This window comes from Gouania willdenowi, chromosome 12 (genome assembly GCF_900634775.1).
Source record: "Gouania willdenowi chromosome 12, fGouWil2.1, whole genome shotgun sequence".
In the NCBI taxonomy this organism is placed as follows: Eukaryota; Metazoa; Chordata; class Actinopteri; order Blenniiformes; family Gobiesocidae; genus Gouania; species Gouania willdenowi.
In genome coordinates, this window is record NC_041055.1 from 33,410,338 (window position 1) to 33,426,217 (window position 15,880).

Here is a 15,880-nt window from a genome sequence, read left to right on the forward strand (position 1 = left end):
GCATAGCTCTGATAACGTTAGCTGTGACACAGACATCAGTGGATTGTCGCTAAGCTAACGTTAGCATAGCTCTGAAAACGTTAGCTGTGACACAAACATCAGTGGATCGTCGCTAAGCTAACGTTAGCATAGCTCTGAAAACGTTAGCTGTGACACAAACATCAGTGGATCGTCGCTAAGCTAACGTTAGCATAGCTCTGAAAACGTTAGCTGTGACACAAACATCAGTGGATCGTCACTATCATCACTAAGCTAACGTTAGCATAGCTCTGAGGAAACAACAACAACAGACTGTTCTGTTTCGACAACTATTTATTTTGTGGATAAAAAAACAAGAAAAAAAAAATGAAGTATTTCAACAGAAACACTTTTTTCTTCTAAACATCAAAGACAATTCTACGAACATTGATAATGATTAATATTTATAAAACATGTCGACTTCTCGCTTCATGCTGGGTTTATCTTCCAATAGGAAATGGACTCACAACATTGTATCACAATCACTGGTGGGGGGTGTGGGGGGGGGGTTAGTTTGTCCTGCTGCATGGAAGCATTTTAGAGTCAGCATAGAAGCTAACTAAAGAGCACTAGCATAAAAGCTAACTATAGAGAGCTAGCATAGAAGCTAACTATAGGCAGTTATTTACGCTGATCACAGAGAAAAAGGTTTTAATCAATTAAAATCCTTCATTTATAATATTTATATTATTAAAGTTGTGGCTATCCAGTCTAGGTTACTAAGCTAACGCTTTTATTTTAGCCCTAACCCAGGAAATACCCTAAAATGTTTTTTTTATGTATTTTTAAAGGTGGAATTTGCCGTGTTAAATATGTTAATATTAAAAAATATATATGACAAAAATGGGACTCGAACCCAAGTTAGCGAAAGAAAGGATCTGGCCATACTTTGATTATGGGCGGGGCTCCTGGAGCAGTTAAGACCCATCCACTCACTCAGTGGACAGGTGAGGGGTGGGGCCAACAGAGGTCAACATGTGATGTAATAGCTGGTTTTAACCCATAGAGAGCAACTAATTAATTATTTGGTTTAGTTTAATTTAGTTTAGACAACATTGTTTTTACAAATGTAGCTTTATTTTAAAGCTTATTTTCCACATTTCTTCCCTAAGCCCCGCCCCCGCTCACAGGGAACAACAGTTTGTGTCCAATCAAAATTATGATCTCTTCCAGCATCACAAGGGGCGGGGCTATAAACATGTAATTGTATCTGATTTGAGGGTCACATGATCATCATAATAAAGACACACCTTGTCTATTTGAGCAATTGTGTGTATTTTTGTCATCCTTTATGTATTTTTCTAATGTTTCGTGCTTTTAAAAGATTCTTTAAATCAATATGAGGAGTTTTTGTGCTGCAGACTGAAAAAAAGAAAACCAGATACTGTATATTTGGTCCAATAATTAATAATAATAATAATTAGTGATCATTAATTCACTGTGAGTAATAAAGTGGTTGTAAAAGACTCACTGTGACGAGGACACGTTACCCAGAACACACACCATGTTTACAGCAGCTAACAAAGCACATTATTATTAACATTATTATCATTATATACTGTACACACACATCAACATTTTATAAAAAGCTCAATAATAATAAAAAAGGATGCTGTTCTTTTCTGTACAAATGACAAACATCAAACAACATCGAGAACTTTTCAGAACAGTTTTTTCAGACTTGGTTTCGGGGAGAACCGGGTGTAGAGTGCAGGGGGGAGGGGCCTATGGCCCCCACTCATCATACAAAACATATAAAACACCATCTAACTGGCACAGGTGTGGGGGGGGCGGAGTCATGCTAGTGTTTAACCAATGGTAGTGATCAGAGCCGATTATATAGGGAGAGTAACGACAACTCCGTTCACTCCAATGGTTCATTTTTACAGTAATGGCGGCTCATGGAGCCTCAATAGTTCCAGGAAGTGATCAGTTAACTATTGTAGACAATGGAGCTAGAGCTGAATAGACAGTTTGTGATGCACTTTTGAACAGTAAAACGCTATTATTATTATTATTATTATCTAAACTCATTAACGTGTGCATTAAGGCATGTTATTGGATTATCCACCGCTAAAATAATACATTTTTGTTTTTATCTTTTATTACTATTATTATTATCATGTTTTTTTCATTGTGAGATACACTGTTGTTGTTTTCATGTTCAAAAGAAAAATAAAATTGTTTTAAATTCTTAACTAAATTAATGATGGCCTTAACTGTTTACACTAATGATTAATATACATTTACGTTAGAAAAAAAAATATTTTTGGAACTACATAAACATTTATTGTATATAAGCATAGATATGATGGTGCACTGTATAAATATTGTCAATCAATACAGTTATTGACGACAAATAACCGAAAAACTTCCGTTGTCGCAACTCTGTCTTTATACGGCTCTGGTAGTGATATGTGTGACCTCTGACCCCACACACACGCACACACACACACACACACACACACACACACACACACACACACACACACACACACACACACACACACACACACACACACACACACACACACACACACACACACACACACAGGTGGACTAGTGTAGAAACAAGCAGTCCGTGTCACATGACACATGCGTCCTCATTGGCTCTGGAAGTGCTGAGGAGACGCAAATGTGACCCGGTGCTGCCCCCTTAGTCATGTGACCTCCGTCATGGACGCTGAGTGGTTCTGGAAACAGAACGTGGGAATGGAAGGAAGGAAAAAAGAACAGGAGAGACGAGGAAGAGAGTGAAGAAAGGAGTGAGAAATGAATAAGTGAAGAAAACGTCACGAAGTGAGAGTTTAGTTTAGTTTAGGAGGTGACGGAGTAGAGCTGACAGCATGCATTAGTGTCGTTTCTTTGTTAGAAAGAAAGAAAGAAAGAAAGAAAGAAAGAAAGAAAGAAAGAAAGAAAGAATCCATAAAACAAAGACATTTAAAAACATCAGATTCCAGAAGTCAGAGAACCAATCAAATCTCATCCTGATTCCAATCGTCCAATGAGAGACTAGTATTTTAATCACATGATGTTTCCAGTTCTAAGTGTTTCTGTCTACCTGAGCGCTGAGGGTCTCCAGGGGGTTCTCAACCCGGGGAAACGTCATCAAAGGAAGACCACGGTAATCATCAGGCTTCTGATTGGCTGCTGCACAGTGGACGCCTTTGAAGTTGTTCACCACACATAAACCCTGGAAATGAACCAGAACTTATTAATTAATATTAACTCTGGAAAAAACCAGAACATTATCTTATAATCCAGATCATTACGTGAAGAACTCTCTCAGTTTGGTTTGATGTTAAATCATCAAGAAAATCATTAAAAAACTCATTTTCTAAAAATTAGTTATTCGTTCATCATTAATCAATAATACACAAAAAAAGAGAAGAAAGGATCGTAATTTGTATTTCCTATAACGCAGAAATAAGTCCTGGTGGAGCTGTAAACAAACGCACCATAAGAAACCACTGCGTATGCAGCATTTAAAGCTAGAAATCAAGCTCATGCTAAAGCTAAGCTAGCGCAGCAAAGAGCCATTGGGCTGATGTTGCAAACTTATATTACTGTTAGTGTTGAATTATTCTACAATATTCACTCATCATGACGGTAAAATAAGTTCATCTACTGCAGTAATTCATCTCAACCAGTAGAAAATGCTGTGAACACCTGATTATGCATGAAAAAAAATACTGTCATATACCGTGAAACTGTTAGAAGTTTGAAAAAAACGATATAAATTTTTGGTCATAGCGCCCAGCCCTAATTTAAACTATATTATTCCCTGTAAACAGGCGAGTGAATGTGTAGCTAATGTAGCTAACGGACCTTCACGTGGTGTAATCTGGTGTTATTTGAACGTCACCCTCACAGCTTCCTTAAATCATCTGAAGAATATTAAATCATTAACAGTAGTGGATAAATTAACCCTGTTCAGTCTAAATATTCTCAATAAGGAAAAACGAGGAAAAGGAAATGAAACAGAAAATAAAATAAATAAAGAAATAACATGAAAATGGTTAACTTTGAAATATTAGGATTTTACCAAGATAGCTGGATATGAATTAAAGAAAGTGTCTATTCATACGGACAACACGGTGCTAAAAGTACACGTATGTAGGGTTAGGTCATCACCTGATATCGTAGGGGTGTGAAAAAATTAATTGCAATTTTTTGGTTCCGATTTGAAATCGATGTTTTTTATTATTTTTTTTTTTAAATATATATATTTAATCAATATTTTGTGTATTTGTGCAATATTGTCATTATGTTGTAATGGTTACTTTGAGTTTTCTACACAATAGTTTTAGTGAAAAGAAAGAAAGAAAAGAAACTTGTTGCACTTTATTTTATGATGACAGTGCGTAACACTGTATTTTCTTTTTTTCAGTGAAAATGTGCAAAAACATTAATAATGAATAATACATGGGATGTTTTGAAGCAAATAGTTTTCACTCAATTTGTCTGAATGATCAATATCTTCTGATAAACATATACAGCAACTTGCTTTTTCATCTCTACGTTTAATTTTGATATTAACTGGGTAGAATATGGCAATATCTTGCAATATCGTATTGTGACCCTAGAATCACATTGCTACATCCTTGCCAATACTCATCCCTACTATATCGCAACAATTTTAGCCACTGCCTTAATTAAAATACATATTGAGATACATAAGTAAACAATTATTGCAATTTAAACTTCTCCAAAAGCAAAAGTTGAATCCTACAGTTTAGAAACAATATTTGAATCATAGTTCTTAAGTCAGTGAGTTCCTCTGATGTTTATTTACTCTGAAAATAAGCATAAACGTTAAAGTAAACGTGAACATAAATGTAAACGTGAACCAAACTACAAAAATACATCATTAATTGATCTTTTTTCCACTTACACGCTTCTTCTGGTTTCCTTATCACTAATGAATGGATCAATAATTATGATTACACACAGCACTAATCAATGAAGCCTTTAGTCACAGTTTAACTCTGTGTTTATTAAGCTGAGATGTTTCCACGGAGCCTCAAACATATTTTACATTGTGAAAATAACCTCACCAGAAACAAAGCAATGGCAGATCCCAGAATAAATCCAGCTACGACGTCACAAACGTGGTTCCTGTTCTCAGAGACTCTGTTTAGACCCGTGAGGAACGCTGAACAAATGGTTCCCAGACATAGAACTGGTTTAGCCAGACGGGACGACTTGGTCTTTATGGTGCTGGTGATATACATCTATAACATAGAAAGAAAAGTTAAATAAATAGATACAGTGGGTACGGAAAGTATTCAGACTCCTTTAAGGTTTTCACTCTTTGTTTCATTGCAGCCATTTGCTAAAATCAAAAAGTTCATTTTATTTCTCATTAATATACACTAAAAACACTAAAAAGTGAAATATCACATGGTCATAAGTCTTCAGACCCTTTGCTGTGACACTCATATTTAACTCACATACTGTACATTTCTTCTGATCCTCCTTGAGATGGTTCTGCTCCTTCATTAGAGTCCAGCTGTGTTTAATGAAACTGATTGATTGATTATGAAAGGCCACATCTGTCTATATAAGACCTTACAGCTCACAGTGCATGTCAGAGCAAATGACAATCATGAGGTTGAAGGAACTGCCCAAGGAGCTCAGAGACAGAATTATAGTAAGACAAAGATCTGGACAAGGTTACAGAAGAATTTCTGCAGCACTTAAGGTTCCTCAGAGCACAGTGGTCTCCATAATCCTTAAATAGAAGAAGTTTGGAATGACCAGAACTCTTCCTAGACCTGGTCGTCCAGACAAACTAAACAATCATGGGAGAAGAGCCTTGGTGAGAGAGGTAAAGAAGAACCCAAAGATCACTGTGGCTGAGCTCCAGAGATGCAGTATGAAGATAGTAGAAAGTTCCACAAAGTCAACTATCACTGCAGCCCTCCACCAGTCAGGGCTTTATGGTAGAGTGGCCCAATGGAAGCTTCTCCTCAGAGCAAGACATATGAAAGCCTGCATAGAGTTTAACAAAAAACACATGAAAGACTCTCAGATTATGAGAAATAAGATTCTCTGATCAGACCAAGATTGAACATTTTGGTGTTAATTCTAAGTGGTATGTGTGGAGAAAACCAGTCACTGCTCATCACCTGCCCAATACAATCCCAACAGTGAAACATGGTGGTGGTAGCATCATGCTATAAGGGTGTTTTTCAGCTGCAGGGACAGGACGACTGGTTGCAATTGAAGGAAAGATGAATGTGACCAAGTACAGAGATATCCTAGAAGAAAACCTCTTCCAGAGTTCTCAGGACCTCAGACTGGGCTGAAGGTTCACCTTCCAACTAGACAATGACCCTAAGCACACAGCTACAATAACAAAGGAGTGGCTTCAGAACAACTCTGTGACCATTGTTGACTGGTCCAACCAGAGCCCTGACCTAAACCCTACTGATCATCTCTGGAGAGACCTGAAAATGTCTGTCCACCAACGTTCACCATCCAACCTGACAGAACTGGAGAAGATCTACAGGAAGAATGTCAGATGATCCCCAAACCCTGGTGTGAAAAACTTCCCAAGAAGACTCATGGTTGTACGCGCTCAGAAGATGTTTCTACTCAATACTGAGCAAAAGGTCTGAATATTTATGACCATGTGATGTTTGACTTTTTCTTTAATATATTTTCAAACATTTCTACATTTCTGTGTTTTTCTGTCCAGATGTGGTGCTGAGTGTGCATTAATGAGAAATAAAATCAACTTTTTTATTTTAGCAAATGTCTGCAATAAAACAAAGAGTGAAACATTAGAAGTGTTCTGAATACTTTCTGTATATATATATATATATATATAAATGATGCTGGTTATATACATCTATAACATAGAAAGAAAGGGTAAACAACTATATATATACATACATACATACATATACAGTGGGGTAAAAAAGTATTTATTCAGTCACCAATTGTACAAGTTCTCCCACTTAAAAAGATGGAACTCCTGTAATTTTCATCATAGATAAACCTCAACTATGAGACAACATGAGAAAAAAAAAATCCAGAAAATCACATTGTAGGATTTTTAATGAATTAATTGGTAAATTATGGTGAAAAATAAGTATTTGGTCAATAACAAAAGTTCATCTCAATACTTTGTAATGTAGCCTTTGTTGACAATGACAGAGGTCAAAGGTTTTCCCACACTGTTGCTGGTATGTTGGTCCATTCCTCCATGTAGATCTCCTCTACAGCAGTGATGTTTTGGGGCTGTTGCTAGGCAACACGGACTTTCAACTCCATCCAAAGATTTTCTAAGGGGTTGAGATCTGGAGACTGGCTAGGCCACTCCAGGAAATGCTTCTTATGAAGCCACTCCTTGGTTGCCAGGGTGATGTGTTTGTGATCATTGTGGTGCTGAAAGACCAGCCACGTTTCATCTTCAGTGCTCTTGTTGATGGAAGGAGGTTTTCACTCAGAATCTCACGATACATGGTCTCATTCATTCTTTCCTTTACACTGATCAGTTGTCCTGGTCCCTTTACAGAGAAACAGCCCCAAAGCATGATGTTACCACCCCCATGCTTTACAGTAGGTACGGTGTTCTTTCTCCTCCAAACACGACGAGTTGAGTTTTTACCAAAAAGTTGTATTTTGGTTTCATCTGACCATATGACCTTCACCCAATCCTCTTCTGGATCATCTACATGTTCTCTATCAAACTTCAGACGGGCCTGGACATGTAGTGGTTTAATCAGGGGGACACGTCTGGTACTGCAGGATTTGATTCCCTGGTGGCGTAGTGTGTTACTGATGGTACCCTTTGTTACTTTGGTCCCAGCTCTCTGCAGGTCATTCACTAGGTCCCCCCGTGTGGTTCTGGGATTTTTGCTTGTGATCATTTTGACCCCACAGGGTGAGATCTTGGATCCCCAGATGGAGGGAGATTATCAGTGTCTTGTATGTCTTCCATTTTCTAATAATTGCTCCCACAGTTGATTTTTTTTCTCATGTTGTCTCTCATAGTTAAGGTTTACCTATGATGAAAATTACAGGCCTCTCATCTTTTAAAGTGGGAGAACTTGTACAATGACAGAGGTCAAACCATATATACTGTATATAGTGCTGGTTATATGCATCTATAAAGATACTGTATATATGGATCAGATATTTACATATAAGTATCTACACTGAACAGAAACATAAACGCAACACTTTGGTTTTTGCTTCTATTTTCCATGAACTCAAAGATCTAAAACATTTTCTATAAACACTAAAGACATTTATCTCAAATATCGTTGATAAATGTGTGTAAATGTGTGTTAGTGAGCAAACATAATCCATCCCACCTCACAGGTGAGGCATATCAACATGTACAAGTGTGCCTCAGGGTGGCCACAATAACAGGGTCACTCAAAAAGTCTTCAGTTTTGCTTTATTGGGAGGGTATCTGGTGGGACCACCATTAGCCTCCTGCAGTGCAACACATCTCCTTGGTATAGAGTTGATCAGGTTATTGATTGTGGTCTGTGGAATGTTGGTCCACTCCTCCAAGTTGCTGGATATTAGCAGGAAGTGGAACACGCTATGGTATCTGCCCATCAGAGCATCCCAAACATGTTCAATGGGTCACATGACCACTGACTGTGCTGGTCATTCAACATCTGGGATGTTTTCAGCTTCAGGAATTGTGCTTGGATCCTTGCAACATGAGGTCATGCATTATCATGCAGCAACATGAGGTCATGCATTATCATGCTGCAACATGAGGTCATGCATTATCATGCTGCAACATGAGGTGATGGTTGTGGATGAATGACACAACAATCGGCCTCAGGATCTGGTCACAGTGTCTCTGTGCATTCAAAATACCATCAATAAAATGTGTTGGTTGTCCATAACATACCATTATTTTGTGTTTATAAAAAAACAAGTACAGTGCCCATCGGAAGTATGTAGTCATATAGTGGGAGGAGCTTAAGTAGAGTTGTCAATTATGGCCAAATGCGTATGTGTTTGTATGTACATAGAGGTGTACATACTCTGTAGTGTTATAAAGGGTTAATTTGTGGGTTCAAAGTAAAATAGTGTGTGTGATTTATCTAGTTTAATTCTATGAGACATAAATATGATAAATGTGTTTTTTAACTCATTTTTACATTTTCTGTAATGTATGTTTTTTTTAGTCATATTTTTGTGCATTTTTGTTGCTGTTTTGTGTACTTTTTGTATAAATGTTTTGTTTTTTGTTTTAGTATATTTTTATTATAAATACCTTATGTAAATTGGAGATCAAAATTGGGAGCTTGGGTTTACAGTAGTGGTTCTTACACATACATATGTCTATGATACACTGACATGTCTTAGACTGTAGATAAAACTGGGCTTAACTTTAGACACGTTAACCCTAAATACCTGTTTTAGGTTTTACCACTCACTCCTTCCCTCTGTCCACAGACACCACCATTATACCTAAGCTACACACTGGTCACCTGACTGGATTGATTACACAACATAATAAACACAACTACAACTACACATTTCACTTTAAAATAATCAACTCTTCTCCACCCTTTACATTTCCTGCCTTGAGTCTCTCCTCCCTGCTCCCTTCCCCCTTCCCCCTCACCTAGGTGTAACACTGCTCTCCCTTTTTATATTCTCCCTTTAAGAAAGTGTTTCTTTCCCTTCCTTAGGGAGGGCTGGTGATGGTCACAATTATGCAATAAAATAATGTTTTTTTTTTCATTGCAATAACAAAACATGTATTGCTGTCTCATAATGATTGCACTTCTTGTAATGTTGACCTTTGACATCATGTGCAGACAAGTGAAAAAAAGAAACTGGGAGCCATAATCTCAAAGCAAAATGAAAATAAATGTTTTGCAACACACCTAAATCACTTTTAGCAGAACAAAAACATTTTTTACATTGACCTTCTTTTGTGGACTGGAGGGTCCAAAATAATACATGCACACACTCAACTTATGTGCAAGCAGTCAAAAAAAACAAAACTCACACACACACGCAGAACTTCCTTGATTTATTAAAGAGATGTTTTAGATCTTTGAGTTCAGCTCATGAAAAATGAAAATGTTTTGCATTTATATTTTGTTCAGCGTGTGTGTGTGTGTGTGTGTGTGTGTGTGTGTGTGTGTGTGTGTGTTACCGTGGTATAAACAGCAGAGTAAACACTGAGTGCAGCTTCCTTAGAGGGGAAGGAGCGCCGTGCCCCCTCCACCACCAGGGGGGGCCCTGTACAGATGTTTCCAGTGGTGATGAACTGACGGTTAACACTACACTCTGAGCCTGTGTAGTTGGGTTTACACACAGACAGGAAGTAGGGAGACAGACTTCCTGTCACCACCTGACCTGCATTTACAAAGATGTCTGTAGCAAACAGACCAAAGGAGAACACACCTGGAACACACACACACACACACACACACACACACACACACACACACACACACACACACACACACACACACACACACACACACACACACACACACACACACACACACACACACACACACACACACACACACACACAGCTGTGATATTTCTGCACAAAACAAATAAAGTTCTAGAGACATTATATCTACTGCCTAAAAACATCATTAAACATGCTCTTATTTTGAAAAACTTCTATTTGTTTCTGTCATCTAACAATTTCTTTTTTGTTTCAGAAACAAAATGTTTTGTTTATTCGTTATCCACAATGATAAAAAACAATTCAACTTCTAATCTGATCTTTTACATTTTAAAATGAAGATCAAAGCACGTTTTGAGTTTTCAAAGTGGAACCAGTAAAGTTTAAAAGTTTAGTTATATTTATATTATCTATATTAGTGTGTGTGTGAGTGTGTGGTTGGTTGATGTGTGCGTTTACAACGAGGAAGAGGAAAAAGAGAAGTATTCTTACCTATGAAGCGTATGATGCGTCTGATGAGAGGATTAAAATAACAACAATCTCCTGTTACGATTGTTTTCTCCTGAAGCTGCAGAGCCTCCCTCGTTGATTTCATCACATACATAGAAACTTCTCCCACAAACATCTGCACAAACACATTAAAATACATTAAAACACTGAAGAAAACACAAAAAACACAGTCACATCAGTCAAAAAATGAAACATTAAGAGGAAAAACTACATATAAGTCACATTTATATGTAGTATCACATTTATAAACAAAAATTATTATTATTATTATTATTATTGTTTAGAAATGTATAAAATAGATACTTAATGTGGAAAAGTTCTCCTTTGTAGATACAAATAATGACAACACAATGCAGAAACGTTTAGAGACGAATATGGAACAAAGTAAAAATACACAAAAACAAACAAAAATGCAGTGGCTGATGGTGTGTGTGTGTGTGTGTGTGTGTGTGTTAAATACGTACTATAGCAGTGGGGGCAGCAGCCACCACAGTGTAGAGGATGAGGGGGGGGACGTAGCTGGTCTCATCAGGTCCAGGATACGGTTTCATCAGCTCAGCATCGTTACAGAAGAATCCCTGAAGGTGCACGTGGAACAGGTCCGTGCACTCCATGTAGTAGGCCAACAGCACCGTACCAGACATGATGACCAGCTGCAGGAAAAACATGGTACAAGAAGAACAAATATGTAGGAGATAAAGTAGTAGAAAAAGAACGATGTAATAGTCCAGCTCTGGTTTGAGACGGAGCGAGAATTTAAATAGAAAGAGTCTCAGAAACACTGAGATCACTTCTCCTCTCTCTATACAATCACTGCTCTGTAACACCCCCCCCCCCCCCCCCCGGCACCACCATCACTAACCACGTCACCCCCCTCATCCACCTCGTCCTTTGCATCTTTTTATTCCACCAACATCATCTTTTGTCTCTGTCCTATTTCCTTCTGCTTTTCCTCAGGCTTTTTTTTCTCCTAAAAATATTTATTTGGAGAACGCTGAGTCATCACAACGTTACACTTCTAATGTTAAAGGTGAACGAGTGAGCCCTCAAAGCTAGCTAACACGTTGCTAAAGTTGTTGCTCAATGAAAAAAGTCACTAACGCTAGTCACTAACGCTAGTCACTAACGCTAGTCACTGACGCTAGTCACTGACGCTAGTCACTGACGCTAGTCACTAACGCTAGTCACTAACGCTAGTCACTAACGCTAGTCACTAACACTAGTCACTAACACTAGTCACTAACACTAGTCACTAACACTAGTCACTAACACTAGTCACTAACACTAGTCATTAACACTAGTCACTAACACTAGTCACTAACACTAGTCACTAACACTAGTCACTAAGTCACTAACACTAGTCACTAACACTAGTCACTAACACTAGTCACTAACACTAGTCACTAACACTAGTCACTAACACTAGTCACTAACACTAGTCACTAACACTAGTCACTAACACTAGTCACTAACACTAGTCACTAACACTAGTCACTAACACTAGTCACTAACACTAGTCATTAACACTAGTCATTAACACTAGTCACTAACACTAGTCATTAACACTAGTCACTAACACTAGTCATTAACACTAGTCATTAACACTAGTCACTAACACTAGTCATTAACACTAGTCACTAACACTAGTCATTAACACTAGTCATTAACACTAGTCATTAACACTAGTCATTAACACTAGTCATTAACACTAGTCACTAACACTAGTCATTAACACTAGTCATTAACACTAGTCACTAACACTAGTCATTAACACTAGTCACTAACACTAGTCACTAACACTAGTCATTAACACTAGTCATTAACACTAGTCACTAACACTAGTCATTAACACTAGTCACTAACACTAGTCACTAACACTAGTCACTAACACTAGTCACTAACACTAGTCATTAACACTAGTCATTAACACTAGTCACTAACACTAGTCACTAACACTAGTCATTAACACTAGTCACTAACACTAGTCATTAACACTAGTCATTAACACTAGTCACTAACACTAGTCATTAACACTAGTCACTAACACTAGTCATTAACACTAGTCATTAACACTAGTCATTAACACTAGTCATTAACACTAGTCATTAACACTAGTCATTAACACTAGTCACTAACACTAGTCATTAACACTAGTCATTAACACTAGTCACTAACACTAGTCATTAACACTAGTCATTAACACTAGTCATTAACACTAGTCATTAACACTAGTCACTAACACTAGTCATTAACACTAGTCACTAACACTAGTCACTAACACTAGTCATTAACACTAGTCATTAACACTAGTCATTAACACTAGTCATTAACACCACCTGTCTGCAAAGCCATTGTGACGGAGATGCTGAGCTCTGATGTGGTAAAATAAATATCTTTCTCTCAGGAAACACAATTACTTGATGAACTGATGACATGTTTGCAGACATAGAAAATATTGTTGCTGTGAAACTTGATGAACGGATATTAGCGAACATGCTCAACTCTTAGCCAAAGTACGTTTTGTGACGGAGATGCCATTAGAGAAAACTTCCTATTTTGTATGTCAATGTCACAAAAAACAATGGGAGAGGAAATTGTTCGGGTCACATCGTAATATCTCGACCAAGGAGAAGTGTGTGCACTGATGGAGCTGCAGACAGGGTGAAGGAAAGAAACCCAGATGTTTTTGACACCGTGAGGCTCTCGTCTCCAAGACTTTACCAGCAGACGAGTTACTGCGTTGGATGATGTGGTGCACATGGTAAACTTTGTAAAAACACGGCCTGTGAAAAGTTGCGTATTGTCAGCTTTATGTGAAGAAATGGGAGCGGATCATAAAACCTAATTGCTCCATACGGAGGTCCGAGGGTGCTGACCCGTGTGTGTGAGCTACGTGAGGAACTTCCACAGAAGTTCCAGGGCGACCGTGGCTCAGGTGGTAGTGGGTCGTCTTCTGATCGAGAGGTTGGGGGTTCAATCCCAGTACCTGACTATATGTCGAAGTGTCCTTGGGCAAGACACTGAACCCTAAGTTGCTCCCAGTGGTCGACTAGTGCCTTGCATGTCAGTCCTGTCCCACTGGTGAATGAGCTGATATGTAAAGAGCTTTGAGACTGTTTCAGTGGAGATAAAGCTCTATATAAATCATGTCTATTTAACATTTAACATTTAACATTTACCAAGTCCATAAAGTGTTTCTAACAATGAGAGGACCAAAGTCGCTTGTTAGTGATGAGTGGTGTGTGAAGATGGCATACCTGGCAGGTAGATTTCATCATCATCTGAATGAATGAATGAATGAATGAATGAAAACCTGTTTACATGCAGAGATAAAATAAATGGATTCCGTTCGATAGTGAAGTTCTGGCAACAGCAGGTGGAACGTGCCAACCTTGACATGTTCCCACTCACCACCACATGGACTGTGTGAAATAATAGGTGAACATTTGAAAACTCTCAAGGAGAAGCTTTCATTTTATTTCTCTTCAGTCAGAATCCAGTCACTATATTATGGACCCAGCATCAGCTGATGAGAAGGACAAGAGGAACTAACTGAACTGAGACAAGATCGTGGTTTAAAGCTAAGCTTTACTGACCAACCTTTGGACCGTTTATGGCAGTTCTCCAATCTGTCAAACAATATTATATATTATATATATATATATATATATATATATATATATATATATATATAACCCTAACCCTAACCCTATATATATATATATATAATATATCTATTTCAAAATGACTCCCATTGTCCACCACAATTCTGTGTGAGTTTTTCAACCCTAACCCTAAGTGATGAAAGCTTTATTTTACTCTTATTTATTAAAAGACCATATTGTCATTATTAGGCTAAAAACTGTCAGAATCAGAATCATTTTTATTGTCATTGTACAAAGTACAACAAAATTACAAATGCTTCCCTCACAACATTCAAGTATATTTAAAGATTCAAACCAGGACAGACACAGTTATCATAAAAACAACATAAGTTATGGTAAAAGTTAATCAGAATAAAAGTTAATCAGAATAAAAGTTAATCAGACTAAAAGTTAATCAGACTAAAAGTTAATCAGAATAAAAGTTAATCAGAATAAAAGTTAATCAGAATAAAAGTTAATCAGACTAAAAGTTAATCAGAATAAAAGTTAATCAGAATAAAAGTTAATCAGACTAAAAGTTAATCAGAATAAAAGTTAATCAGACTAAAAGTTAATCAGAATAAAAGTGCATGGTATAAAATATTAAAACACAAGTTTAGAAAGACATTATTATAATAGTAGTGATGCTGGTGTAAAATGGCTGCTGACTGGTTTCCAACGATGGGTTAAATTGCAGAGTCAATATTTATGTGTAACAACATTAATACATGATGAATAAAGGCTTAAAGCCCAGTTTAATTTAATTTAATATCTATGGTGTGTTTATTGTTTAGAGTCAGGTGGTGTGTGATGTGCCCTCTATCGCCCCCCTGAGGGCAGAAGGTGAACATGTGTGTGAGAAGTGTCTGATGCAGCCAATGATGTTTCCTGCTGTTCTTCTGCAGTGATGATGTGTAACAGAGCAGGAGAAACCCTCACCAGAAGGTTTTTACAGATGTGGTATCTTTTCAGAATCCAGAGGAAGTAGAAGATGAGCCTTTTTGACGGTGGATGTAGTGTTTGTGGTCCAGGAGAGGATGTCCATGACGTGTGTCTGAGGAATTGGTCGCTGTGCACTTTCAACACAGTCACTGTTTATGGAGATGTTGGCTCTGCTTTTCCTGAAATATGATGCAGGGTCTGACAGAGATGCAGGTGGACTCCTCCATTGTGTCCTGGATTATGGACTACTTAACTGGCAGACCACAGTATGTACGTCTGAGACACTGTGTGTCTGATATAGTGGTCAGCAACACCGGGGCGTGGCCCCTCAAGGGACTGTCCTCTCTCCTTC

The 15,880-nt window shown here is 37.7% G+C and overlaps 1 protein-coding gene across 2 annotated transcripts in view; it reads right to left on the minus strand.

The window, feature by feature from the left end:
* Positions 1–294: 294 nt before the first annotated feature.
* plppr1 (phospholipid phosphatase related 1) overlaps positions 295–15,880 on the minus strand; it is a 22,767-nt gene continuing 7,181 nt past the window's right edge. Inside the window, exons 3-8 of one of the 2 annotated variants that reach the window (XM_028463543.1) lie at positions 11,407–11,595; positions 10,925–11,057; positions 10,166–10,416; positions 5,076–5,252; positions 3,080–3,211; positions 295–2,711 (exon numbers count right to left, since the gene is read on the minus strand). In XM_028463543.1, coding sequence (XP_028319344.1) covers positions 2,679–2,711; positions 3,080–3,211; positions 5,076–5,252; positions 10,166–10,416; positions 10,925–11,057; positions 11,407–11,595 — 915 coding nt within the window. In that variant the 3' untranslated portion in view covers positions 295–2,678. Of the gene's footprint in view, positions 2,882–3,079; positions 3,212–5,075; positions 5,253–10,165; positions 10,417–10,924; positions 11,058–11,406; positions 11,596–15,880 lie in introns of both variants that reach the window. The other variant, XM_028463544.1, reaches the window with a different exon arrangement.